The sequence below is a fragment of the Parambassis ranga genome, chromosome 4 (genome assembly GCF_900634625.1).
Source record: "Parambassis ranga chromosome 4, fParRan2.1, whole genome shotgun sequence".
Taxonomy (NCBI): Eukaryota; Metazoa; Chordata; class Actinopteri; family Ambassidae; genus Parambassis; species Parambassis ranga.
In genome coordinates, this window is record NC_041025.1 from 22,101,139 (window position 1) to 22,128,381 (window position 27,243).

Sequence of the window (27,243 nt, forward strand, 5' to 3'; positions counted from 1 at the left end):
GCGTCCCTTGAAACAGTTTTCAATGCGCGCTCTCTATCCGCTGGCTCACGTGTGTGCGCACGCACAATACAGATAGCAGTGGAGAAATGCGTAAGCATGTAGAGACAGAAATGACACGCCGAGCAGAAATGAGGCTGCCACTCAGGAGTTACAAAACGTCTTCACAACTACATATCAAAGAAATACTGCCGGGGCAATTAATCGGCAACTAATTTAATTTAATCGATCAAATTCTTATCAATTAATCTAAAGTCAATTAACTGTGTACATCCCTAGTTCTGTATATTACGAGGCGCCACCTAGCAGTTTGGAGGACAATAAACAAGCCGGGTTAAACTGGATTTATCACGGACACGGTCTGAATGTATCCAGCTTAAAGGCTATCCAGATTCAATCCTACTCTAGCTGGATTGACTTTCTCCAGTGTGAACAGGGCCTCATAGAAATCATCCAACACCCATCCTTAATTGTTACATATTACTGGATAAATAACATGATAGCACCTTGCAGCAGAGGCTAAGTTATTCCCACCATGTTACATAAAGCTGGTGTTGGTGAGGTCTACTAGCCAGTCCTCCTCTTCGCCCTGCACTCCACTCACATAGACTGGCTCCCATTGTTTTACACCAACAGATGCAGCTCTGGGCAGTTCCATGTCGATTCTTATCACAGGTGGAGTCAGCTCCACAGTTTGTGTTTTCACTTTTTAGGAGTATAAAATTGCTAGTTTTACATTCCTTTCTTTGCTTCTACACACATATAATTTGAGTCAGCAAACACATCTGTGTACCTCACATTATAACAAAAAAGTCAGTATCTCAGGTCTAGAAAGGCAACACTGTGTCAATACTGTGTCTTCACAAAAACAGCACATTGCTGTATGATTAGAAAGCCAGAAGGTATAAGCTGGGAGCACCAGACACTTGGTTAAAGAAGCACAAGCGCAAAATAACACACAAATACACAAAACACACACTAAAAGCCCACCCAGGGAGGAAGATGTCAGACCGCCTGCAGAGACAGCCGTTGACCGATCAGGCGTTCAAGTGGAATGACACATCGTCACGGAAGGACAAGTCAGTCAACACTGCACACATTTATATGCAGATCTTTGCAAATGAAACATACATCCATTATATACACACACTGCATGTAAATACACTTAAACGCTGCAAGACTAAGCAGAGCAGCCTTTCATGCCCCCCCCACCACCACCACCACCACCACCAAACAAAAATCAATTATGAAGACAATTAGTGCTCTGACAATCTAAATAACCCCTCCACACACAAAACCCGAACAAATATTTGCCTCTTCACAGGAAATTATGTAAATAACCTCAAGCACTCAGTGAGCAGTTAAACAAAAAGCTGGCTGGAATTCCAAGAAAGAAAGAAGAAACAAAAAAACAAAGCACATTTCTGTGATATTAAGCTGCTGACAAACATTCTGGCCCACAGGGTCCCCAGAAGGCTCCATGTCTGCTGTCTCTGAACTGTTCTTATCTGCACGCTGTCCCCTTTGGTCAGAACTCAGTCTTGTACATAGCCTGCGAAGTCTTACCCAGTAATCTCTGCATTCACCATCACTCTGAAGCACTGGCTAATGGGCTGACCCTGTAGTCTTGGAAAGGGTGTGCTCAGCATTTCACAAACACGTCGCATCAGCAAGAACACACATAAATACTATTCAACAACAGAAGAGGAACACAAACAGGAAGGACAGACGCTGCAGCGTGACACCGACCAGCACAAGAAATGGTGAAATATCAATACCGACAAACTTTCACCTGACAGGTGTCTGAATAAATTTCACATTTCTGTTTTTATTTTCTGTCATCCACTGCATTTCCCATGGTGCACTGGGTTCTGGGAGTCTACACTGCTCAGGTCTGAATCAGTCAATGAGTGGGAGCATTTCCTCCTTGGGTCTGTTTCTTTTCACACGGTGATCCCTGTGAGAACGTTCAAGTTGTTTTCTGATCATAGGTGTCAAAAGGATAAGTGCTGCATTTCATTTACCTCAAGGCTGGAAACTGGGGATAAAAATAACATCACACTCATATGCTGTAAAGAAAAAAAAGAAGAAACCGTCCCTGACGTCACACACAGGTTTCTGAAGCTAAATGTGAAAGGTTCTGGCCGTCTCCATGTTGGCACTGTCAGAGTCTGTCTAACTTCCAAATGTGGGTGGTGCATAAGTGGAGCTAAGGTGGGTGGTTGGTCTTGTAAGCAGGCAGGTCGCAATCTAAGATGGCAGTCAAAGCAGTCACCCCTTAATCACACATGACTTGCAGCCTTACAGAATGAGAAATTATCGATACTAAAACTGTACATGCCCGTCTAAAACATTAACATGGAAGTCTGTAGGGCCTGACCCGCTTTTAGAGCCAGAAAGCCAAACATTTCCGGTTTCAGTCCAACTTGTTTTCTACTCTGGTGTACATCACATCACGATAACCGAAACTATATTAGCAGAATACAAAGATGCTTCCTCCAGATGATGAGCAGAACAAACTTGTGCGTTATGATCGATTCTCACCACAAACCGAGTTCGACTTCCTACTTCCACTAATAGCTCTTGCTGTAGTTGTTTTGGTCAAACTATTTAATTTCAACTGGATAAATGAATAAAAAAGCCCACAAGTCCAACCCATGACTCCAGGCTTCTGTTCACATTTGTGTATAAATATCCATCTAATCTTTGTTTATTTGCTCTCACACACTGCAGGGACTAATCAACTTGGGTATCTACTCACTAGTTTTGGGAAAGGACAACTATATTAGTGTTGATAATGAATACCAGTTATTAGATAAACCTCTGGGCTTATTTAAACTTATAAACCTAACCCAAAATATTTGTCTATTTTAGTGTTTTCAGCTGAACTCTTTCATCTGTGCAGAATAAATTTACAGATCTCACTGCTTCCTCCTCCGTCCTTCAGTGATGCTTTATTACCAAAGGTGTTTGTGTCGAGAGCAGTCTTGATGATGTCAGAGTTCCACTTGAGGTTGCTGAATTCTCTTTATGGATTTTAGCTTTTGCTCTCTGGGTTCCAGTTGCTAAATCAGGTGCTGCGCCTCTGAGTATTTTTAGTCTCGGGGACTGTCATCTCTGCTTCTATGTATGCACGTTTAAACTTCTTTTTCCAGGGAAAGTAATTCAGGGAACCTTTATCCCTGCTCGAAAAAAAGTCATCTGTGGCACGGGGAGTCTGAACAGGTTAACAATTCCTAATATATTAAATGTGAAACGGGCAGAAAAAAGGTCTGAAGAAAGCTTTTGTGTGGCTTAATGTGAATCACTAAGCTAATGTTGAATTCTGGTTGTGAATGATTGTGAAATGTTTTGTGGTGATGACCTTGTTGAATAACATTGCTCATTTATCCTCAATAAAAAAAACAAGTGTTGTATATATTTTTATCAGATTTTTTGTCCTATACAAAAATCAGGAATGTGACAGAAAGATGTTTATTGGTTACTTCAGACACGTTGTTAAAACAGGGGTTATTATGTTCATTTTGATTACACCACTAAGCAAATTAAACAAACGTGTGTGTACTCCTCAAATACATTTTTCCTGTTGACAGTATAAACCATGTTGGTTTCACATGTAGGTTTCTGAAGTGCTGCTTTGCTCCAACCATTGCCATGTTGGCAGTGACACAATGCACCTAAACTCCTAAACAGGCAAGAGGTGGCAGGCAGGCAGTCACAGAAGCACAAAGGTGGTCACGCCCAAAATAAGGCATCATTTCAAGTCCTATTATAATAAAAACCAGCGATAAATTCACACCCCATAAAGTTGTCACAAAAAGAGGACCTTATCAATGGAGACCAAAACCATTTTTTTTAACCATTCAAGTGCTCGGTTTTTATACACATGTATTTAAATAGTTATTGTTGATTGAAAAAGGAGGAAGTAACATTGTGGTCAGGAGTCAACAGAGCAGCTGAGCTACAGGCCAAATATGGAAATAGATGGGTGTATGGGTGGACCTCTACTGCGCACGTTCTGGTTCCAACATGAGGTCTTTTTCTGACTTTAAACAAAATACATTGACCTCACTGTTGTGTAATGGGCGGAGGCAGAACCGCATTGTCCCTACAGTTATACAGTCAATGATTTATCTTCATCTTGAATTTGGACTTTAATTGGGAATTCAATTCTTCAGGGTTGGGCTATTGTTAGCATTACATGTTGGCAGTTTTGGTGTCCATAAATGATTTTTTTTTAATTCATGGCAACTGTACAGGTCTCAACCTTTATACAGGTCATCTGTTTAAGGCTTAACGTTATGTTGCTGCCTTGAGTAACACGTGTGTGCTGTCCTGTATTGCTAACCGTCTGCTAGATGATGTCATAGAAGGTTTGTCCATCATGGTAATTACCTGACCTCTCTGTAGAACTTTGTTTCAGCCTGTTTGCCTTGCCTCACCACTGTCTGTCTACAGAGCTAGATATATCTTTAAAAGTGTGTCAGACTTACAGCATTTTGAACAAAAACATTACAGCTTTTTCTGCTGCCCCAAGTGGCCAAACCTCCAGCAGCAGCTTGCAGAAAGAGAAGACCACTCAACAACAGATAGTAAACAATATGCGTCAAAGGGAAACACAAAAAAGCATTTTCAGGCTTGCGTGCAGTCTAGTCTCATGGCAATGCATGCGTCCACTTGTGTAGCCATTGATTTGAGGCACCAGGTTGTTGTTTTCGTTTTTTTTTCCTCATTGCCAACACTTGGTTGTTGTGAATGGAACCGCTGTGTTAAAAAGAACAACCAAGCTGTCACACACGAGCACTTATCTGTGTCAGTCAGTTTCTTACAGAACAAGCATCCCACACAAAATACACACACACACACAAATGCACAGAGACTTTGTGGCTCCTCTCTTTTGTTTCTTCCTTTAAGCCTCTCGTTCTCACTGTGTTTCCACCTCTCCCCTCGCATCTGTTGTTAACAGCCTTGACCTAAAAAAAAAAACCTGTGGTGTCATGATTTCACATGATAAAAGAGAACCAAAAAAAAACACACTATAATGACACTTCTGGAGAAACCGTCTATCTCAGCTCATTCAGAAAGGCCTGTTAAATCCCCTGATACCTGCACATCCTGACTATTTACACCTTCCTCTATTATTTGTGTGTTGCTGCCACAAATGGTTGAAAAATGCTGCTGCCACAGCCTCTATAATGCTGAAGTTCTTCCGTTATTATACGTTGGATAATTCAATACAATGCAGTGAAGCTGAGCCTTTAAAAGACATTGCGGTTCACCAAAATATGATTTCTTGCTTGTCACTATAAATACAACTGCAACATATTGACAACTAAGAGTGTGCTATAGTCACTGTAATAAAAATAAATAAATAACACACTTATTGTCTTGTAGAAAATCAGAGCTGCACAACAATAATAATAAATAAAAAAACATAGAACATACTGCTGTCTTATTTTTAGAAGCCTGTCTTTCTTTTCTCTGGAATGAAAACTTAACATGAAACTGCCACTACCACAAAAAGAAACGCGCGCACATATACGTGCACGCCTTCGCTCGGAGACACAAGCGCCGTGTGTAGCATCCAGTCTGTCACTGTGGCAGAATCCTTTGTGCCTTTGTGACTAAAAAACAAGGGGAACAGGCCTCTAGCTGACATGCTGTGTTTTTGAGGAGAGCGAATGTAGATGCCACATTAGACATTGTCGTCTGCGGGATCATTTGTTAAAGTTGATGTTCAGCGCGTTGATAGGGCGGGTAAATCAGAGGGCTACATGAGTGAGCACGAGCGGGGATAATATAGCTTCTGTAGCCACAAATTAAAGGTTATGTGTTCACTGAACTGTGGAGCATATGATGAATAGGATGAGGATACGGCTCCGTCTGAGGAGGATACATCTGTCTGCACTTTGTTAGCATGCATAATAGTGTTGAGTTTTAACTGCACATTTTTCATATTGGTGAGGACTCGTGCCTTAAGTGTGTAGTTGGAAAAAGGAGGCGGTTATGGAGTGTGATGGAACATTGGTTTCACTGTTTAGTCTTACCCGGATAAGCAGTTGGAAATGAATAGATGGATGGATGTTTAGTTTTGAATAAGCCATCCTCTAGAGATCAGATAGTATATTTACACGCTTCTTTTAATGACAATATTGGTGTGTTTAAACACTCCAGGCAGTCCAACATACTACTTATCTTCTAACAAAAAACAAAACAAAAACAAAAAATAGCTCCGTCTGGTTTTGGTGTTTTTTCTGAGGTTTGCCCCGCCCTTAAACTTTTAATTATCGCCACCTCTGGATCCATGGGCTGGGTGGCATGGTGGTGCAGTGGTTAGCACTGCCACCTCACAGCAAGAAGGTTTTTGGGGTGAGGTGGCCATTTTCCCCTTGGATCTCACCGACAACCTGTCCAGAGTGTACCCTCTCTCACCCATCGACAGCTGGGGTAGAGGTCTGTATGGATCCATGAGTTCTTGAAAGCTGGAACTGGACTATTGTACTATTTAGAATAGTAAACAGGCAGAAGACTTTCTTCACCTTTAAAGAGAGCTTACTGTTACATTCATGCATTTAGAGGTCTGACAATTAACCTAAAGGAAGAAACCTAAAGCCTTAATATACCGTATTTTACGCACTTTAAGTCACACTTTTTTTCATCCTTTGGCTGGGTATGCGACTTATACTTAGGTGCGGCTTATATATTAAAATATACAATTAGCTAGCCTTGTGTCCTGACATACATCCTATTACAGATATAATGGCAGCTGTTCTGTCCCTCTCCTGACGGTTCTCTTCCACCTCCAGCTTGTCCATACTTTGCATCCCGAGCATAGATGACGCGTGTGGTTGTTATGTCGCTAATTCCAGACAGCTATAGAGCACAGTAGTCGCCTTTTACTCATTCACAGGATATTTATAGGAGTTTCTGTGCGGTGAAGCTAATCATTTCTCCGGGTAAGGACTAATAGTTCGGTGGGACTTATCTATTGTTTTTTCTTCTTCATTACGCATTTTTTGGCTGGTGCGACTTATTCTTCGGTGCAACCTATAGTCCCGAAAATACGGTAATTAAAATTTGTGTTAACATATGCTAACATGTTTATTTCCAGTGTAAAGCAGGAGATTTCTGCATGGAGGTTGATGGGGATTGACCATGTTATTGATACTTAAGAGTCAGCCCCTAGTGGCCACTGAAGGAACTGCGGGTTTTGACATGTCTGCATGGGCTTCATGACGAGGATGTATACACCAGCTTTTACTCAAAGCATGTTTTTTTAATATATTTTAAGTGTATGTAGCTGTCGTTTAGACCATAGTCTCTGCTAAAATTGTTTCTAAAGTGTTTTTACTGCTCTTACAACATTTTAACATTTTAATTTTTAGGACTCAAACTCACAATGCTACCGGTAACTTTGGCTTTTTGGTGTAATTATGTAATCTCAAGCCCAGGCAGGGATGACATAATCTCACAGATTTCCTCCAGAGCCACACAAGACTAATGACTAATGAACTGACCTTTAGGTGTGAAACACTGTGTCTCCCTCACAAAAGAGAACACAACTATTGAGTGACTCAGATCATCTGCTATAAACTGATTAGTAACACGTATTATTTTAATTCAAGAATGCACTAAAGTGAACCTGTATTAACTTTTAGTTTGGCAGTCTGCACTATGACTGTGACACGCTGAGTACAGTGCACTAAATGAAACAACTGTCAAAGACCTCACAAACTCATAAAACTATGTGGCAACATCCAGTGGAGCTTTAAGTGTGTCAAGAGATTTCTGATGTTTTTCCTGTGTGTCTGAGCTGCCAGTCAGAAATACAAAGATGAGTGGGACACAAAATCAGACGAGGCAGCACTGCGAGCTTCACACTACAGCTCCGAACGCTGACGTGTAATCTCAGAGCCGCAACATCAAAGCTCTAATCCCTGCACATTTTTAATGAACACAGTGTTAGGCAAATATACCTCCATTTATTATTTCTTTCGCACTTTGACATATAAACTGATAATCATTTAGAAAAGCCACTAGAATCCTATCGAAGTGGGGCATATGAATCATTTTGGATGTGACACGACCAGAAAAAGAGACTCTGAAAGGAAGTCAGCTGAAAGGAAATGGGCCACATGGGTGTGTATTGTGTGTGTCTACACTAAGTACATCCACACCACATCTCCAATGGTGACAAGCTCATTCTCTTCAAAAAGAATACACCCACAGCAGCATTATGGCTTCTTAGGTTTACATAAAAGCACATTGGGAGGGGAAAATAAACGCCGAAAAATGCAAATCTCAGGCCTACTGAAGGAGCCAACTTTTTCATTCGAGCATACAGTCGTATGTGTTTTTTATTGCAGAAACAAGGGCTCTGAATTCAGCCCTGCTCATCATCTGACTGCCAAATAAACCATTTTAAAAGGCAATCGGGTGATGTGAATACACCTTTATTATTTGTCTACTAAAGACAAACAATTTCACAACATCTTGGAAAAAGAAAAACAGACCAAACATTACATGTGGACAAAAAAGTGTCATCATGTCAACCTTTTTGATTAAAAAAAAACAAAAAAACAAAACACTCATGTCCTGAGAGGCAAAGATTTCCAGCGTATATCCGGATATTTCATACTCTACCTGTCAGGAGAGGACACATCAGCTGAATGTGAAGAGAAGAAGAAGTCTGATGTGAGAGAAGGGAACAAGGGAGCTAAGAGAGTGATAAATGTCATCTTTGTTATATGCTGAATCTTAAGCACAGGGATAATGTCAATATAAAGTGAAACCAAAGCTCTGGTTCACATTTTCAGTCTGTTAAAATCCCCTCTGAACAAGTGTGTGCAGTTTGTTTCTGCATATTGGAACAATGATTCATGTAGCGGACTGCAGCATTGCTGAGATCAGAAAATCTAACTTTAAGCTATGCTTAGCTTTAAGCTATGACTATCTCAACAAAAGTGATTCAGACAAACAGACAGATGCTTCATCCAATCACCTGCTCTTTACAAACAGCTTCTATAGACGCTTCTTTATAACAAATCATCTGCCAACAACACCACCATCATCATCATTCACCTTTGTTGTTGAACATCAACCATTTAGCATCCAATGAAGAAGAGAACAAACATGCTTTGATGGAACAAAGGAGTAAACACAAGTCAAAAGTTAGATAAAAAATAATATTTCTGCGCATATGCATATATATTTACACAGCATATAACAGTATTTAGCATTATAAACATTAGATATGACGCTCTCATATGATTTCAGTATTATTTATGCCTAAAACTCAAGTATATAAGGTGTGAGTGCAGGAAAAGAAAAGAAAAGAAATCATTTGTTGTCCAGCTGGAACCACGTACCTGTCAACTATTAATAAATATCCTGCTCCAATACTTGCACTTCCTTCTGACAGTCTTTCATTATCAATAATGCCACATGACAGACACTTAAATGATTTCTTTTTTTCTTTTGTCTACATAGGTTTTTCCAAGAGAAACAACGCAGCGCCCAAAATAAACGCAGGAATTCCAAGAAAAACAGAGGAGCTGTCAGGCCTCTTTTTTTTTTTTATCCCAAAAATATCAAGCCGAGTGAAATGTCACTCTCTGACAAGGTAATTCGAACATGAATATATAATTTATTTCACTGACGTGGTGACCTGACAAGCCAATCAAGTCTTCCCAAAAACAGCTTGCCAGCTTTAATGTTGCACCATCCCCCACTATACAGATGGAATATAAGTGTATAATTAAACACCAGCACACTCCAGCTTCAAGCATTATTTTGTCAGCAGAGTTTCTTTCTTTGGCATAAAAGAGGCTGTCTAATCATCTAATTTGTATTCTATTAAAGCAGACCATTAGTCACAGATCTGTTTATCACATGTCAGCATGTGTCTCCGCTTGTCTCCCCGGAGACAGCCACAGAAAGACGGAAATGAACAAAGAGAGAAAGAGATATCAGCTGACCACATGCCACCAGGTCTCTGCTGTATCTCCCCTGGCAGTCCCAATCTATCAGCAGGTCAATCTGTTGACAGAAAAGCAGCCTGAAAGACATCCGCTGGCTCAGTCAGACGCCTTATGCTAACTATGAATGTGCAGCACGGTTCAGAGACACATGCTCGCGCGGTACGACGCTCGGTCATGTCAGCGTGGTGCCTCACGCTACCAGAAACATACTGCAGACCACACGTGAGGGTGGAGTGGTGCTGGCTCGACCCCTGAGAGGAGGACACCTTTGCAGAGCATAAGGCAGCACTGTGTCTGTGTGGTCAACATCATACGGTACTGCACCAACAGATGGTCTGTTAGACTGACCTAAAACACTAAATGACAGATTCACCATATCGACTAAAACCTCCTAAATTCCTTGCAGGGAAAATTGTAATTTACCCTGCACATTTTCTTTTTATTTCACGCCAAAAAATGGCAAAATTGTTATTGTTTAAGTCCTATAAAGTACAAGTAACATGGGCTGATGTGTGTCTGTGTACAATGGGAATGTGTGTATAACAGATTCTGTTTGTTTAGATGACTGCTGAACCCCCTGAGGTTTATTGAGATGAATGTGTTGTGTATAATGTTTTTAGATCTTATTTTTTCATTATATATTTATGCACACAAACCTGACATGAATTAATCGTTACATTTTTCAACAAGTATGATGTTTTTCTGCTTTTCAATCTAGATAGGCGCCTTGAACTATTTTTCGGACACTTTATTGATGAAACACCTGAACATTGTTTGTGTACTGAATTGAATAATGACAGTATCACCATATCAGCAATGAGAATCACTTAGCCCAACAGCTAACCTAGCTGCTAAACTAGCATAGAGAAATATAATAATTGGCTGCTTTCTCAAAAAATGTTAAAAAAGTGCCAGAACATAGCTGTAACCTCCAGAGCTCAGAAATGAAGATCATGCAGAATGACTAAAAATTGCCATTCCCCCTGCAGCCTAAATATGGGCGTGGCGCTTTGAGTGACAGTTGGGTGCCAAATCAGAGCACAACTGTTTGACTGACTCGGTTCGATTTGCACTTCAACTCCATGCTTGTTTTTGGAATTTAGGCGCTTCAAAAATGGTGATGAGCAGGGCGCTTCAGATGGAAGCTTCATCCATAGTTATATACTGTCTATAGTCAGGGAGACACTCGTTACCATGGTAGCCCACAAAATGGAAGAGAAGGTTGTTGCAGAGTAAGAGGGGTAGTTCTAGTAGCTTTAGGGTCTAAATATATGCAGATATTTGACTACCAAACAACCTTAAATCCTCTGGAGAATATTTGCCAAACAAACTGCTTTACAGTTTATGTAATTAACAAAACAAATTAAAATACTATTTCTTTAATAATCAGACGTCAAAGTATGATTACCATCACTGTGTTCTCAGTCAAATAAGACTTTCACACCTTTCACACATGAACTCCAGTTCAAGTCCAGAGAATGAGGTCTGGACTTCAACCGGTGTGGTCCCGTTCACAGATGCAGCTCTCAGCAGGTGGATCTCTGTGCCAGACACAAACTGCAGGAGAGCTGATGCTCTCCCAAGAGAGAGGAGGACTTATCGGGGAAAAGAGGTTTTTTTTTTTTTTAAATCTATATCAAACTGAAATGAATTCGTAATATCAAGCTTGAATTCAATATTCACACTCAGGACTTCGGCAGCGGTCCAGTCAAATGTCTCATGAAATATGAATAAATGCATTTTTATGTAAGTCCAACAGCTTGAAGCAGCTGGACTTGTTAAGAGTCCCTGGAAGATGTTTCACTGCTCCTTCATCACAACATTTATTAGCCCTGAGCACGTGCACAACGGTTAATATCAACCATCGCAGGCATAACATACATTACAAACGCAGCTGTCTGGGATCTAATCATTCAACTTCTGCTCACTGTGAATGGGACAGACCACTGCAGACATTACCTGGACTTACTAGAGCCTGCAGGTTAAAGTGTAAAGGGGCGTTATGTTATATGGAATTAATTGATCAGAAGGGCAAAAATCATTGACAAACTGTAAAAGATTTTCCACGGCTACTGTTTTACTAGTTCCTGTGACTTGCCGTGAACTCTCATTTACCTAATAAAACACGTTTTACTGTGTTCTATTTTATGCCGGTGTCTACTGAAGCTAAATTAATGGAGACGCTTCACCATGTTTGTGTTTGTTTATCGAGGGTCCGGGTTCATTCAATATTCCATTCAGAATCAAAAATAATAGTCTTGAAACAAAAACTGCTTCATTTTTAGAACCTTTGATTTTATACTGAGGTCAAAAAATAACCGTTTAAAAGATGCAGAGGGCCAGATTTGTTTTTGATATACCTTACTTCTGATTCACGCTACCCTGAAAGTCTTGAGCGTATGGACTACATTGATTGTCGTTTTTAATGCTACACAATAGTGTAACCAAGCAATCTATATAGGTCTACTTCTTATTATAAAATGGAGACTCTGCTGAATGAACGTGTGTCAGTTTATTCCAACTATTCCGACATTAAGAGTCTGCATACCAACAACACTTCCGGTCTCTTCCTTTAAAATAAAAGCACCACCTATAGATGCAGCTGGAAGAACATAGATTGACGTTAACAAAAAAGTAGGTAACAACAGAGTATGCCTGATGTTTCCTGTTGACACTGCCCCCTAATGGTGAAGGTTTGTGTAGCACCAACACAGTAATATATTAAACCTGTTGAACTTGGTGGTTCACTGAAAACAGAAATAGTAAAATCAATATTACGGATTATGGACGGAGTGCTGTTCTGTTTATATTGTTCCAAACATCAATATAACTTAAAATTGTCTCCTATGCATTAAATTAAACATTATCAGTTGTGTCGCATTTTAAAGCCATGATCATTTTGTGCAGGTAAGAGGAAACTCAGACTGCCACTAAATGCAACTTGTGCATTAAACTTAACAAGCTCTGCAAAATTAAATTTGATCACAGCAGAACACACCTTTTTCACTGCAGTTTGAAGTGCTTCAACATTTCAGATCCCCTACCCAATTATTTAATCAAATGCCGAGAGGCCACTTTCCCCTCATTTTGGAGAGGTACGGCGATATTAAGAGCAAGCATGGAACGGCAATAAAAAAACGGTTTCTGTGTTTCAGAAAGCCATCAGATAGGTGAACAGATGAGAGGTGTAACTTCAGCAGAGGAGTTCGCCAAAAGGTCGCGCTGCACCGTGACCTGCCGCAGCTATTTTCTGAGTCAGTAAGGGTGACTGTATGCATATTCTGCACGCAAGCTAAGATAAACCAAGTATTCCCACACAATTTCAGCTATGTGGAAGATATGTTTAGCCTTGAGAGGGGAGTTTGCTGACCTCTTTGCTGCTTGAGGTAGAAACCTGAGGAGGATCAGTTGCTAAGGGAAGGAAGAGGGCGGATGAGGAGACAAAAATAGAGAGTTTTCTATGAATGAATAAAAAACTTGTTTTTCTTCAGCCTCTAGTCAGCAGTGTCACTTTGATCACTGTCACACTTGATCGTCTGTGGCTTGAAGATGCTGTTTGTGTAAGTGCGAAGTGTGTGTGTGTGTCTCCAAGGGTCGTCCAAGTCAAGTGCTGTGTCTAGTCAACTGCTGTGCTTCGCCTCAGTGCATCCACACACAGTCGCACACACACACAGTCTGACCTGCTGTCACAGAGATGTGCCCATTCCTCCTCCTGGATCGACTCAGAGGACTTCGATACAACAGATGCATCCAGCTCAGCTCTGCCTCTGTGAAAGTCTGCTTGCCTCCCATCTTTCGCTTTTGTGGGTCTTGAAGCACAGTTTGTCAAGTATAAATTGGACGACAAACGTTGTGGGACATTTCACACTGGAAAAAAAGCAGTGCAGTCCTGGACTAGTGTTAAAGTTTCTGCATCTGTGTTTATTTGAGGGTCTGCCAATATGTGAGAATGCAAGGATATCTACAGATGTTTATGTACACTGAACAACCATTAAAGGCCAAGTACGCATGCACCATCCAAGCAAGAGAGAAGTGTAATTGGTCTAACTGGTGACCACAGCTATCTACATGCATGTTTACATAAAATTAAAATTGAGGCCCCACCTTTAAACAACATACAAAAAAGTCTCTGCAGCCGAAAAGGAACTACCAAAATTGCAGTTCCTCTCATGGCCACTTGAGGGTGTCCCCAAAAGTGAGTCAGTCTTCACCGACCTTAAAATATACAGCCTAGAGCTAAAAACAGCTTGTTATATATTTACAATATGTCCAAGACACAAACTAAAAAATATACCGGCTTTTGAATTTCTGTGTGAAATATGACAATTTTTTGTATGCAGACCGTTTTATGACTGAAATTACTACAAGTAGCACCTGCACAGCTGTGTGCTGCAGACAGTGCTAAAAAGAGATGCAGACTCAGACTATGTGATGCTGCATTGCTAAAACCTTTTTAACTGTTCTGTAAAAAAAAAAAAAAAAAAATGCAGTTCCTTACGTGGCCCTGAAGGTGGCTCCAAAGGTCAATCCTCATAAAGAAACACGATAGAAAATCACTAATTTACAAATTACTACATGTAACATCTGCTTAGCTGTGTACTACACTACAGACAGTGCTGAGAGGGGGCACACACTCAAACTAAAGCCTCGTAAACTGCATCATGTTCTGTAAACAGATGTCAGCCAAGACAAACTGATACTGATGTGTGGCATAGACTGCTCCCAGTGCCAACACAAAAACTTCATACCAATAATCAGTAACACTCTATGTTAATTTGTGAGTCCTGCAGACGGGACTCTGGCCAGGAATCTAGTTCTATTCTAAAATGAAGTGTAGCAGTGGGCCTGGGGCATCGAGCACACAGGATGTTTGCAGTATTGAATTTGGCTGGTGACCAAGAGGACAGTGTGTGCCAACCGCTCTTAATTTCAGATTATGCAACAGAAGAATAATGACCAAAAGCAGGTTGTGGGTGTGTCCAATAAAAGAACACACAGCTGTTTAAACAGCGGCCGCTGTATTCAGTTTACCTGCATGCATGTGTTCACAGATTTACAATTCAAATTCCACCACAGTAAGAAGTTTCCAGGCAGGATTACAAGCCTGCTAACAACCACTCAGATACAAAGAGCTCGTAAAAATGGATGCTGATGGGAGCAGGCTGACACTTATGGGTCCTTTGCTCCATACATCAACCTGCAGACAACTTTCCACTGGGTTCATCTTCTACCTTTTTATGTCTCTTTAACTTATTTTCTATCATCCTTCATCCCCTCTTGCTCTCTCCATCTCTTAGGGGATTTGCTACCATAACTGCTGCCATGCAGAGTAAAACTGTCAAAATAGAATTCCCCCCTACCTGTCCTTGCTGCACTAGTATTTGCTTTTCGTCTGCAGGGTTACAAAAAGTAGAAATGAGGACAAGAGGAAAACCTAAAAAACACAAAGAGCTTGCTCTGTAGGGTCATGATACACGCACAGCCGATGTGTGTGACATTTTGCTGGACAAAAGTCTATACTGAGAGAACACCAGTCAGACCCGAACTATAATCTCTTTTTTTTTTCTGCAGACGCTGTCCTTCAGTTCCAAATGCCCCACTGCTCCAGCAGGGCATCTCAGAACAGAAGCCTGTGGCTGTAAAAGGCAGGTGTGGATGAAACTGAGTGAGTGTGAAGCCATGTACCGCCATAAAAGAGCTCAGACTCTTGGTCAACCTACCGTGAACTAATAAGGTTTTAACTGAAGGAGGAACACCAGACTGTGCAGGTGGAGGAGGTTGAACTTTAAATGGCACAGTTTTTTTTAAATTACAGCAAATGACCGATGGAAGATTAAACAGCTCTTAAACAACTGCAACTTTATTATAACGCACTTTAAAAAACAACCATGTTGACCAAAGTGCTACATTCATCTAAAAATGCAGTAGAATAAACTAAAAAACAATAAATGAAACAGTATATTATAACAAATTTGAAATATGAAAAAAATATAATTAAAAAACAGATTAAATAAAATAAAGTAGAATAAAATAAAATAAAATAAAATCAGGTCAAATGTCAACATCTCAAGTAGTGCCAAAAAGTGCCAAACCATGCAGCAAAAATTTAAAATGCCTAAAACTGCAGTTCCTCAAATGCCCACTGGAGGCTTACTCAAAATGCAAGTACACACTTAACCTGATGTCACAGGCTTCACCACCTGTTCACACAACCTGGGTCATGAGAACATGAAGCCGACTTCACTAAGAAAACAACGCTTTTCATCAAACTTTCAAAGCATTAAACAACCAGTTTGCCCAGCTATGTGCAAACCTGTGGTCCTGGGATGGATGAACTCTGGGACCATGTGTGAGAAATTTAAAATGGCAACTTAACACAAAAAGTAAGGTCAAGCAACGGTCTGACATGAAAAACAAATCCAAGCCTACTAGGTGAAATTTACAGGATCCTGCCTACTCCTGCTTCACGTCTTCACTCTGCTGCCTTACTTATACCCCTAGATCCACCTCTCATGGGTGGATCTAGCCGAAGAATTGGCTCAAATGTGGCTCAGGTGTGAACGCAAATGTGGCTAGCGAATCCGGCTAGCGACATGCTACTTCCGGCTAGTGATGTGCTACTTCCGGTTCACGGGGTGCGACACGGGACAAAAACCACACAACGCATGCGCACATGCGCCACCTAGTGGTTTGGAGGACAGCAAACACGCTGGATGAAGCCGGATTGAGTGCGGACACAAGTGTGTGCTAGCCAGATTTGAAAATAGGTCTGAACGCATCCAGCTTAAAGGCTGTCTGGGCTCAATCCTACTCTAGCTGGAATGACTTTCTCCAGTGTGAACGGGGCCTTAGTCTCGATGCCTAAACAATCATATAAATGAGAATCATTTCCTACAACCCTACAGCTGAAAGTCAGGAAAAAGTTGTCATAATTAATCCTGCAGTGATCCATGCCTGGGTTTCTTCCGGTTGAGTACACTCAGGTGAAAAAAATGGTCCAGTTATTGTTTTGCATGTAAACAGGACCAAACTTCAAAGTAATTTACTCAGAAATTGTTGAAATGAGTAGTTTTTAGGCTCACTTCAGGCTCTGTGAAAGTTTTTCATAAAGGCCTCTAAATATATAATGAACATATGATTAAAAATACATAACTTCTGCATCACTGTGATGTGTTTAGGTCTCTGAAAGGAACCATCAAATAAAAAAGGGATTAAAATTCTTGATTGAGCACCTTTTTGTCCCCAACCTTTCACAAGGAGAGGTGAAACAACTAATGAACATTTCTCTCCCATTATGCCCCCCCTCCCCCTTCGTTTGCCTCAGCAGTGACACAGTCCTTAAAATCCAGCATGGCTATCTGTGAGACCATATGCCCACGGCAGGAGCCCTGAAGAGGCTGGCAACGGGCCCACTCACAACCAGCAAATAAATAATGGGCCATTATGTTCAATCATATGCTGAGCTATAAAGGTCTAAAGCTCAGAGCTGCAGTACGCAACATGCAGTGCCAAAAAACAGAATAGAATACAACCCCCTCCTGTATGGTCCAAGTCTGATGGAGGTCTGAATTCTATTCTGTACCACAGGTTCCATTGTTGTCTGAAACATGCACTCGCTGACATGTTCTTTCATTGACACAAACAGGAGAGTGTAATATAATTATAGTCCTACACACACACCGTCTTTCTGCTGTAAGCTAATACCACAAACGGCAGAATATTTTCAACCTTAACTTTTTGATTAACACAAATAGCCAAAAAGATCAACTGCCCAAGAATCCAGATACACATACGACTGTCTCAATTATAAGAAGCCGTTGGGCTTCTTATAATTGAGACAGTCGTATGTGTATCTAAAAAAAAATTACTAATAATTGTAAATACTACAACATTACCATAGCAACATATCATCGTTTGTTTTGTTGAGCTGTCCTGCCATTCTGTCAGACGGTGTCCATCTGCTGTCCACTATGCAGCATTTGTCACTTTACTTTCATTTCCTTACAGTATGAGTTAAACCCCATAAGAAGGCAGACACCTCCTATCTGCAACAAGCTTCTCCACCATTGTACTGATGCCAAGTCCCACCCAGATCAGAAGCAGAGCATAGAGTATTTCTCTGTGAAAAAGTGACAATGAGATGGAGTGTAAGGGAATAGTTTTTCTTGTAAAATGTGTGTAATGTTATAAATGTGTGTGTTTTAAGACCATTCTCTTTATTTAACCTTAAGCTGTAGCTTTTAATGCCCACCTTGAACTGCGATGGTGTGAGGAGGAGTCAAATTGCAGATCCGTGAGGATGGGTCTGCTAGCTGCCTGCACCCCCACCATCCCAAAACTACTCCACCTCCCAATCATGGACTTTTGATTCCATGATTGGATGTCCTCTGGCAATATGATCAAAGGTTCATTTAGCATTTAACGTAACCATGTGTCATATCTGTGGGATTTAAACGTGGCGCTTGTTAATGACGATTATTAGATTATTAGATTTTTCACACGAATGCAGGAGGGTATAAAGCTACAATAACACGCTGATGGTTTGTCGCAGTTCTGATCTAAACAATTGCAGCCTTAAAAGTGCTTTTCATATAAATAATCGCTAATAAAGTATGTAATATTGCATCACATCATGCTTTAACACTGTCTTCCTGAGGTGGGATGATCATCCCTTTATTTGCACTTAAAAGAAATAAATACATATTTTTTAAAAAAAAATCCTTCCTGCCGCCTGTGTTTATTCTTCACTTAGTTAGCCAGTAGTTGGTGGAAGGCCTGAGGTCAAGATAAATGAAGAGACTTTTCATCAAGTCCACCTCAAGAGTTTAAAGAAAAGATTTCACCTCTGTGTGAAACAAAGGGTAATTGATGCCATCGCTTACCTTGCATGTTGAAAAAAAAAGAGAATCAATAAGGAAGACAGCGCAGCTCAAGGAGCATGCCACCACCGCCTGTCTAACATAGCGGTGTATTGACGTGACTGTTTGAGCTGCAAATTAGTTGAAGTGACAGTATAATGAACCCCAGTGAAAAGAAGGGGGGATTTTAGGTGAACACAAAGGATTCTTTGATTCCTTTTATGCCCACCAGTGCTCTGTTCTCTAACGGTATCAATTATAGCTTCATATCAGGGAAATATAATCTATTTAGACTGATTTGTTATGCAAATAACCTGAGGAGTTTGGGTGGTGGAGTGTTTTATGTGCGTGCCTTCTGCTGCTCTCTGCAGCTACGATTTATGTTTTTTTTTAAAGATGGCAGCTTCAGAAGAGAAATGGTGATTGAAGCTAAACGCCTGTAATGAAGGCGGTTTAGCTGCTGATTGGAGACTGATGTTTGAGGGTGTTGTTGTAGCCATTTAACTGCAACGGCTTTATCCATCTGAGAGATATAGTCCCAGCACCACATTGTGGGTCTGCCATTGGGCCTTCTCCTTGGACGGATGTGCTCTCAACACCTCATCGAGGACGCTTCTAACCAGAAATCCGAACCATCTCAACTGGTTTCACAGAAGAGCAGCAACTCTACACCAAGCTCCTCTAATGGAAAAACCAGCCACCCAGCAGAGAAAACTCATTTTGCCCACTTGTATTTGCATCCTCATTCTTTCAGTCACTACACACAGCTTGTGGCCTTAAATCCAGGCAACAACATAGATCAATAAATTAAAGGTCATCTCTTTCTTCACTATATTGGACCTGAGCAGAATCCTCATTACTGCAGATCCTGCACTGATCCACTACGACAACCAAAGCAAAGTCTCACACATTACACAGGCCGGACCAAGAGAAGGCTCAATGACCATCAACTCATCAATCACTCATCAATCTGTTTACGTTTTCTGGAGGCGAGCCTGTGAACAATAAATATTACTAGTACAGCGGTGGAACACTATAAAGTTCAGATATCATTCATAAAACCAGACGTTTTGTGAGATAATCACAGAGAGAATCATTGAACCTATCAATGTAAATATACATTTATGCATCTGTCCTTTCTTTTCATCGTGAAGCCACATGTAGTGCGTGGTTCTGCTTTACAATTATACATCACTGAAACTGCGAAGCTTTACGTCCACTCCCACAGTTAGACTTAAATGGCTACAACAACACCCTTAAACATCAGTCTCCGATCAAGATTTGTGGTCATTTCACTGCTCATTACACCCGTCAGAGAGAAGAAGTGGTGCAGTTTAACTGATTGTGTCACATTGGCAGGTTCTCTGACAGCAGAACAGCTGTCTTATGCACGAGCGTAACACATGGCTGTGGATATTTATAGGCCCCACTGCCACTAATTTATCACATGTATGCGTAAACCAACACTGCAGCTCATTAAATGTCAGGAAGAAAACATCAGGATGAAATAACATAAGACAGCACACAGCTAATATGTAAATAAGAAGAACAATAAAGCTCCTAGAAAACTGTGTTTGTCGTTTGCACAAGGCGACAGTTTTTATTTTACATAACTGTGTAGGAAAATCTATATTTATGATTTTCCAGCTTCACCCTAGGTCCACTTATTCAAAGTTAATTCTTGTCAAATTAAGTGTTTTCAAAGGAAAATAGTGCACCAAACAGATAAATTCTCATAGTAGACTTTGAAAACGATAGAAAACTGAACCATAAATTCAAAATGGTGGAATTAGGGTGGCTTTTGTTAAGTCTTTGGAGGTAACACATGGGTACTCACTACTTTGGATGCATATGCAAAGTTTCACAAGATTTTGGCACCTTGTTTTTGTATTTGGTTGCAGACATAGACTGAATGCAACAAGTTCAGCAGGCAGCTGCTCACCATAACAAGGAGGAATACCTTTCTACAAGAAGAAAGGAGAAGCAGCACTGATAGAATGCAAAGCCATTTCTACTGCACATTTAACATGGACATTGACTGACAAGTGAAACTTCCAGCATCTAGCTACATGATCTGGGCTTGCCTTCTATTTATTAGCTCATTAGCTGAAGCCGTTGTGTGAAACAGTCATGACTGCTGTCATCCTTTTTATAATGACAGGCAAGTTTTTAGATGCTCAGCCCAAGCTGTTGCTGGAAAACAAAATAGATGATAATTATGAAGCAGTTCACAAAATTAAAGCAATGGTGCCAAGTGGCGGCCACAAACCCAGGATGCCTGGGTGGCAAGTCTACATCCCCCAGCCCACACCTCCCTCCCTCCTGACATGGATTTTTGTAGCTTTATGCACTGTAGAAAATAAATGTCTGATTTGTGTATGTGTGCCAGAAAAAAGTGATTATAAAGTATTATACTGAATGAGAAAGTTGAGGTCCATGCTTTAAGCTAACAACAAACCCTCTCCCTGCTCTTCTTCTGCTTTGTCTTTTCACAGCTTCACTGCACTTATTATTATTACCCTCTAAGTTAAGCAATATTTTAACGAACACACCACTGAAATTCTGTCATTTTAACAAGCAGCATTTCAAGTCTTGTAAGTATTTGAGACCCGATCTGCCGTTCACCTCACGGTATGGAGAATTTTCCAGCACAGAATGCATCTGCAATCATCAGACAGGGATGTGACCCAAACATTTGGTGTAGAAATGCTGCCAAAAACATGCATTAAAAAAATGTGTGTCTTTTTTTTCCCCACAGAGGACTGATGTGAGTCATATCACCGATACAGGACGACCCACCAGCACTTCCTGACTATAAGGACAGGATTTGCTGAGTTGTGTGAAAATTCACAGCAAAGGTGTGAAGATTCATAGTTAAGGATATATTTTCACACTAATATAATTCAGTAAACATTGAACATGTTTTGTTAAAAAGAAAAGACTTCCTGAACCACTGAAAGCTGTGATAGTGAAGCCTGTGGGTATAGAGGAGTGTGGTGTCTTAATACCACGCTAACTGATCTAAAAGTGCCTCTTTAATGCTGAGCTTGCGGTGGGAAACACACCGGCTCTCAGTCTCTCAGAGAAAAAGGGTAAATATTCCCACAGAGTTCCCACAAAGTACCATTTTACAGGAGAAGAAACCCAAATTTATTCTGAAACAATCTCAACTCTGTGTGCAAATAAATATTTAATAGTGAAGACAGGCCCAGAGGAAAAATAAGACCGGGAGACACTGGACTGGTGCTTCTTCCAAGCTCCTACTTTCCCCCAGTTCAACTATCTGTCTGTCACATTGATAACCTGTCACCACATGAATATAAAACCCCATCTTTAAAACATGAGCTGACGGAGAGTGGTGCAGGCTACAGTGTATATATAGGTGTGTGTGTTTGCATGTGGGTGTATGGCACTGCTGTGTGTGTGTGTGTTTGTGCAATGTGTCATCCGTATAGCGATTCGCAATGAGGGTGTCATAGGCTTCCCCCGAGGAGATCATTTGTTCATTTGCTGCACACACACACACACAAACACACACACACACTGAACAAAGTAAAAAATTACAGCTTGTCATGTTAACACCAGCATCTATAACAGGATCTTCAATGTTTAACCTTTAGCATTCCCACAAGGTGACAGATGGGGCACGGCACGTTTGTGTTCAGGCTCCAGGGAAAAAGCACTAAAATAGTTTATGTGTAGGAAATAAATAATATGTGCAGCACGTGTACAGTGGTCATATTACAGTATCCTAGAAGGGATCAAGAACAATGTGTAATTCTTAAATTAGCAGCTCTTGCATTAAAAAAAGTAGAAAGAAATTAACTCCTCGACCTCTCGACACTCAACACTGACACAAATCAGCAATTTCAGTGACAGAGCCTGCTGCTGACAGGGCGTTTGCTTCAGACACGGATGACTTTGCCTCCCCTCGCAAGGCTTGTTTGTGGGATATGTAGCACTTATACTCAACAATATCCGCTGGGTCAGGGTTTGCACTGACTTTCAGAATAACAGGGTCAAAAGCTGGATTACTGTGCTGCATTCTGGGCTCGCTGAATAGGTGAAAAACCAGGAAGGGGGGGGGGGATGTAAAGGTTGCAGAACAACTGCAGCATTTCCAGGCTACATAAATGACAGTTAACAGCTATAGCTAGAATAACGTTTTGACTTTTTCCAAGTATTCTGGCCCATTTCCTGCATCTACAGTTTTTCACAATTCTGCAAAGATTGCCTGAGTTAACACCTGCAAAGAGTGGCTTTGGGCAAGTTTTGTAAACAACACATACATACAACCAAGAGAGGAAAACTTAAATCTAGAAACGTCCTCACAGTGTGAGCAAAAAAAGACAAAACAAGACATGAACCATAGTCTGACCATATATACATTAGGCTTGTGCAAAATCGTATCGTGTGCAATTAATCGTCAGAAAAACTGTCATCGATTAATATTTGCCACTTATCGATTACGGCGATTAGTGCCTCGTCATGATGACGCATTTTTGTGTGCGGCGTACTCTCACCATCACCCGCGCACATGTGAGCCCACAATAACAATAATGGTGGAAGGCAGTGGTGTTCAGTTAAATAATGCGGAGCAGCACGTTCATAACACAAGTTCAACGTCTGTCACCATAAGCCCGAGCACGAAGAAAGCCGAAGAAAGCGCAACGAGGACGCAACACTACACTACACTACAGCTAGTGCCGCCACAAATGTTCTCGTATCAAATGAATGAACTCCGATCTTTATTTACGGACTCCACAGCAAGATAGGAAACATTACAACAGCGAAGTCTCCTCCAGCAGATATTGGAAAGAATTCCACTCAGCCGAGAATCCGCGGTACGTTTAGTCATTGTGCTGCTTACGACCAAACGAAGCGCTGGAAGAACGTAACGCAGGTTGATTTGCACACACACACATTTAAATGTGAAATTGTCCGGTTTGTTTATTTGTTTGTTTTTTCTGCTGCTGTTCTACAGTCTGAGTGAAAACATGCTCTAGTGTGGGACATATTCAGTCACAGGTTCATTTGCACAGACACATTTTTTAACTTGAAATAATCACTGATGTGACTTTTCTGAACTTTGTCTATTTGTCTGTTTAATTTTAATGTTGACATGCTTTGTGACCTTAAGATAAAAACATTTGAAGGACAAAGTTACTTTAAATGTTTGCTTCATTATTATTTTGAAGCAGTTTGTGCCTCAATATTATCAATACATATTTCCATGGCTGGTTGGTGCCTACTCACCAGCTTAGCCTGTTAGAATGAAGTAGTTAACTTGACTGATGATTTGTCTGTATCATGCTAGAACACTGTGCCAATTTAGAGTCACAAACATGTAAGTGCAACTGTCATCAATTAATCGTCAAATTAATCGTTATTGGCTAAATGCCACAATTAATCGTGATTAATTTTTTTGCCAATATCGCCCAACCCTAATATACATTGATATTAACTAAATGTAAGTTCTCAGAGAATGGGGCTGATCTATTCACTTCAATTCTATGTTTGCAACAGGTGTCAGCACTCACAACAACATCAAGTCAGCTGTATGGAGGTCACAATGTGGCCAAAAGTAAATGGAACATGAGCCTGTTTAGGTATTCTGACATTTTCTGGATAAAATAACCCAAAAATGTTCCTGTTTCCAGTTTTACAGTTCCACACTTCCACTCAGTGACTAGCTGTTGCAGCTTTCAAGCACATCGTGAGCATTTAGGTGAAGATTTTGTGTGTTTGTCAGGATCTTGGTTTAACATGGCACAAAAAATACTGAAAGAAATCTCATCACTCCTCATCAGACTTAAAAATGTTAAATGGCCTGGACAGGGAACCAGGAAAATAGAGCCCAGCAATCCCATGTGGTAGCTATAGTTGTTTGTCCATACAGTGTATTTGCATTACAAAAAAGGGGCCACATATGTTCCTAAATTCTTTGATAAATCTAGGCCATAAACTTATCAAGTGCCACTGATTGTTGAATCAAGGAAAGTACCATCCTGTATTGAAAACAATTGTTAGTTCCAAAATCAGCTGTGTGCATCAGGCAGTCTCTGAAAAAAGTCTGAGTTTACAGAGAAGTGTAGAAGTGAGCACAGAGCACAGATAATAACAGTGACTGTGTCAGCAGTGGGTCTATTTTACACCAACAGGCTCAGATCAGCTTATACCTCAGTTCATTAGGCAGCTACTTACCATGAAAAGGCCACCGTGACCACTAAACAACCCACCACCCACACTGTACCTCTTCCTCTCTCGCTAAACCTCCCACCTTTCTCTCTCTCTCTCTCTCTCTCGCCCCCACAGGCTCACACAATCACACACAAACAGCATTCTGTTTAATCAAAATAGACCTGCCCTTCCACACATTTACATGTCTCATAATAGGGAGAGACTCAGTACGGAGCCCGTCATTACGCGCACCATTAAAACACAGCAGCAGACTAATCTGGTGCTTCCATAAGCAACAGCAGCAGGAGGAGAAGCAGCAGAGGACACTGGAGTGGAGGCTGATGGGGGAATGGAGGAGGAGGCGGAGGAGGAAGAGGAGGAAAGGGAAGATCTGAGATGTCAGAGGAGGAACAGGAGCAGTGGGTGAAGGTCATGAGGAGAGAGAGAGAGAGAAGGAGAAGAGAACCTGAAGATGAAACAGCAGGTGATGCAGGAGAAGAGGAAGAGCGAGAAGAAGAGGGCTTAGAGGAGGAGGAGGAGGAGGAGGAGAGGCAGGAGCAATAGGAGAAAACCTGATTGTACGGTGAGAGATATTTAAAGAAGAGCAGGAGCAAGGGAGGAATGTCAAGATCCCAGAGAAGATCCATGAGGAGAAGCAGCAAGAAGAGGAGCGAGGAGAGTGAAGATGTCGGAGGTGCAACAGGGAGAACAGGAGCATCACAAGATAAAGTGACTGAGGAGCAGACGGAGGTGATGCTTGCTGAGGACAAGAGAAAACTGTTAGGAGAAGCAGACCTCAACCATGTTTGAGGAAAAGGAGCAGAAGTAGATGACGGACAGAAGGGAAGCAGCAGGAGTAAGGTGATGGGAGGAACAGTGAGGGCTGGAGGACGAGCAGGAACTCACTGCTGGTGAGAAGAGTAGCAGGAGACTGTGAGGTGCAACAACAGAGGTGATGAGACAGCAGGAGGAGCAGAGGTGATGCTGGGGAGGAGCAGAGAGGGGGAGGCGGCGGCAGCAGCTACAGCTCAGCCACTGAGCACACCTGTGAGCTGTAATTATGATTCACTTTGCCGCTCCCGGTGAGTGGCGGCCTGCGCGATAATAGAGCGACAACAGTGCACTCAGGAGGGGAAAAAACAGTAATGATGGATGCTAAACAGCGCACATCATTATTATATTCATATCAGAAGGACATTATGTTCCCTGATGTAATTTAATCCTGTAATGTGACACAAATACAGTGTGTCCATGGCTTATTTTTGTGTATTTTATGTCCCAGAAACTAAACAGAAAACCTGCTCTGTGGTTTCATGCATGCATTCTTCCAACTGCTCCCTCATGTCACAGCTGAAAGCCAATGATCCCTCATCTCCAACCCCCAAACACACCCAGGGAGACCAGACCCAGAAAACTTGATGATGATGTGTTTAATCCTAAAGCGGGCACAACATAAGTTTCTAAAGAGCTGTGTGTAAAGTTGTAACGTCTATAAGGAGCTTAGCTGCAAAGCCTCCTGCTTTAACCACCACACTTACTGCATAAATTAATTCTTCATCATACATCAGCTTTAGAGAGCACCTACCTTCCACTGCGCACACACAAGTAATCACACACAGCAGCAGCAGCAGCGCAGCCCGGATGGCCGGCATGGCCAACACGGCTCCCCGTCTCTCCTCTCCCATTATCCGGCTGACAAATAAGAAAAAAAAGAAATCCCACAGAAAGACGCCGTATTCCTCCAGTAAGCAGTCACATCTCAGTCCTCAGCGTGCAGAGCCGGTGGAGTCAGCGGGGACTGAGCACAGAGGGGGGGAAGAGAGAGAGAGAGAGTGCCGCTGCTCCTGCTGGATCTCTGCGCTCTCTCTCTCCCCTCTCTGCCTCTTCTGTCTTTCTTTCTCGCACTTTTTTCTGTCCAATCAGGAGGCAGGATGCCGGCTCGTAAACCAATCACCCGTTCTTCTCCACCTGACCCAAGATGAACGCCCGATGGTCAGGTCTCCTCCGCCCCGTGCACGGCGGCTGTGTGTGTGTGTGTGTGTGATGTGACAGCGACACCTTGTGGTGAAAGAGCAGCGCAGCAAGAACTTATTTAAAGTCATTCCGGGGCCATCCATCAATCCACTTTACCCACTTTATGTTTTTAGGTCATTTCTTTTTCTTAACTTCCTTAATTTGTATTAGCAACGATTATGGAAATGCCAGACAACATGTAGTGACTCCTTGTA

General features: G+C 41.4%; 1 protein-coding gene across 1 annotated transcript in view; it reads right to left on the reverse strand.

The window, feature by feature from the left end:
• The window catches only part of LOC114435197 (ephrin type-B receptor 1-like), an 83,337-nt gene extending 56,481 nt beyond the window's left edge, over nucleotides 1–26,856 (reverse strand). The window contains exon 1 of the mRNA XM_028404824.1: nucleotides 26,601–26,856. Within this exon, the coding sequence (XP_028260625.1) occupies nucleotides 26,601–26,700 (100 nt within the window). The 5' untranslated portion in view covers nucleotides 26,701–26,856. The remainder of the gene's footprint in view (nucleotides 1–26,600) is intronic.
• Nucleotides 26,857–27,243: the final 387 nt, after the last annotated feature.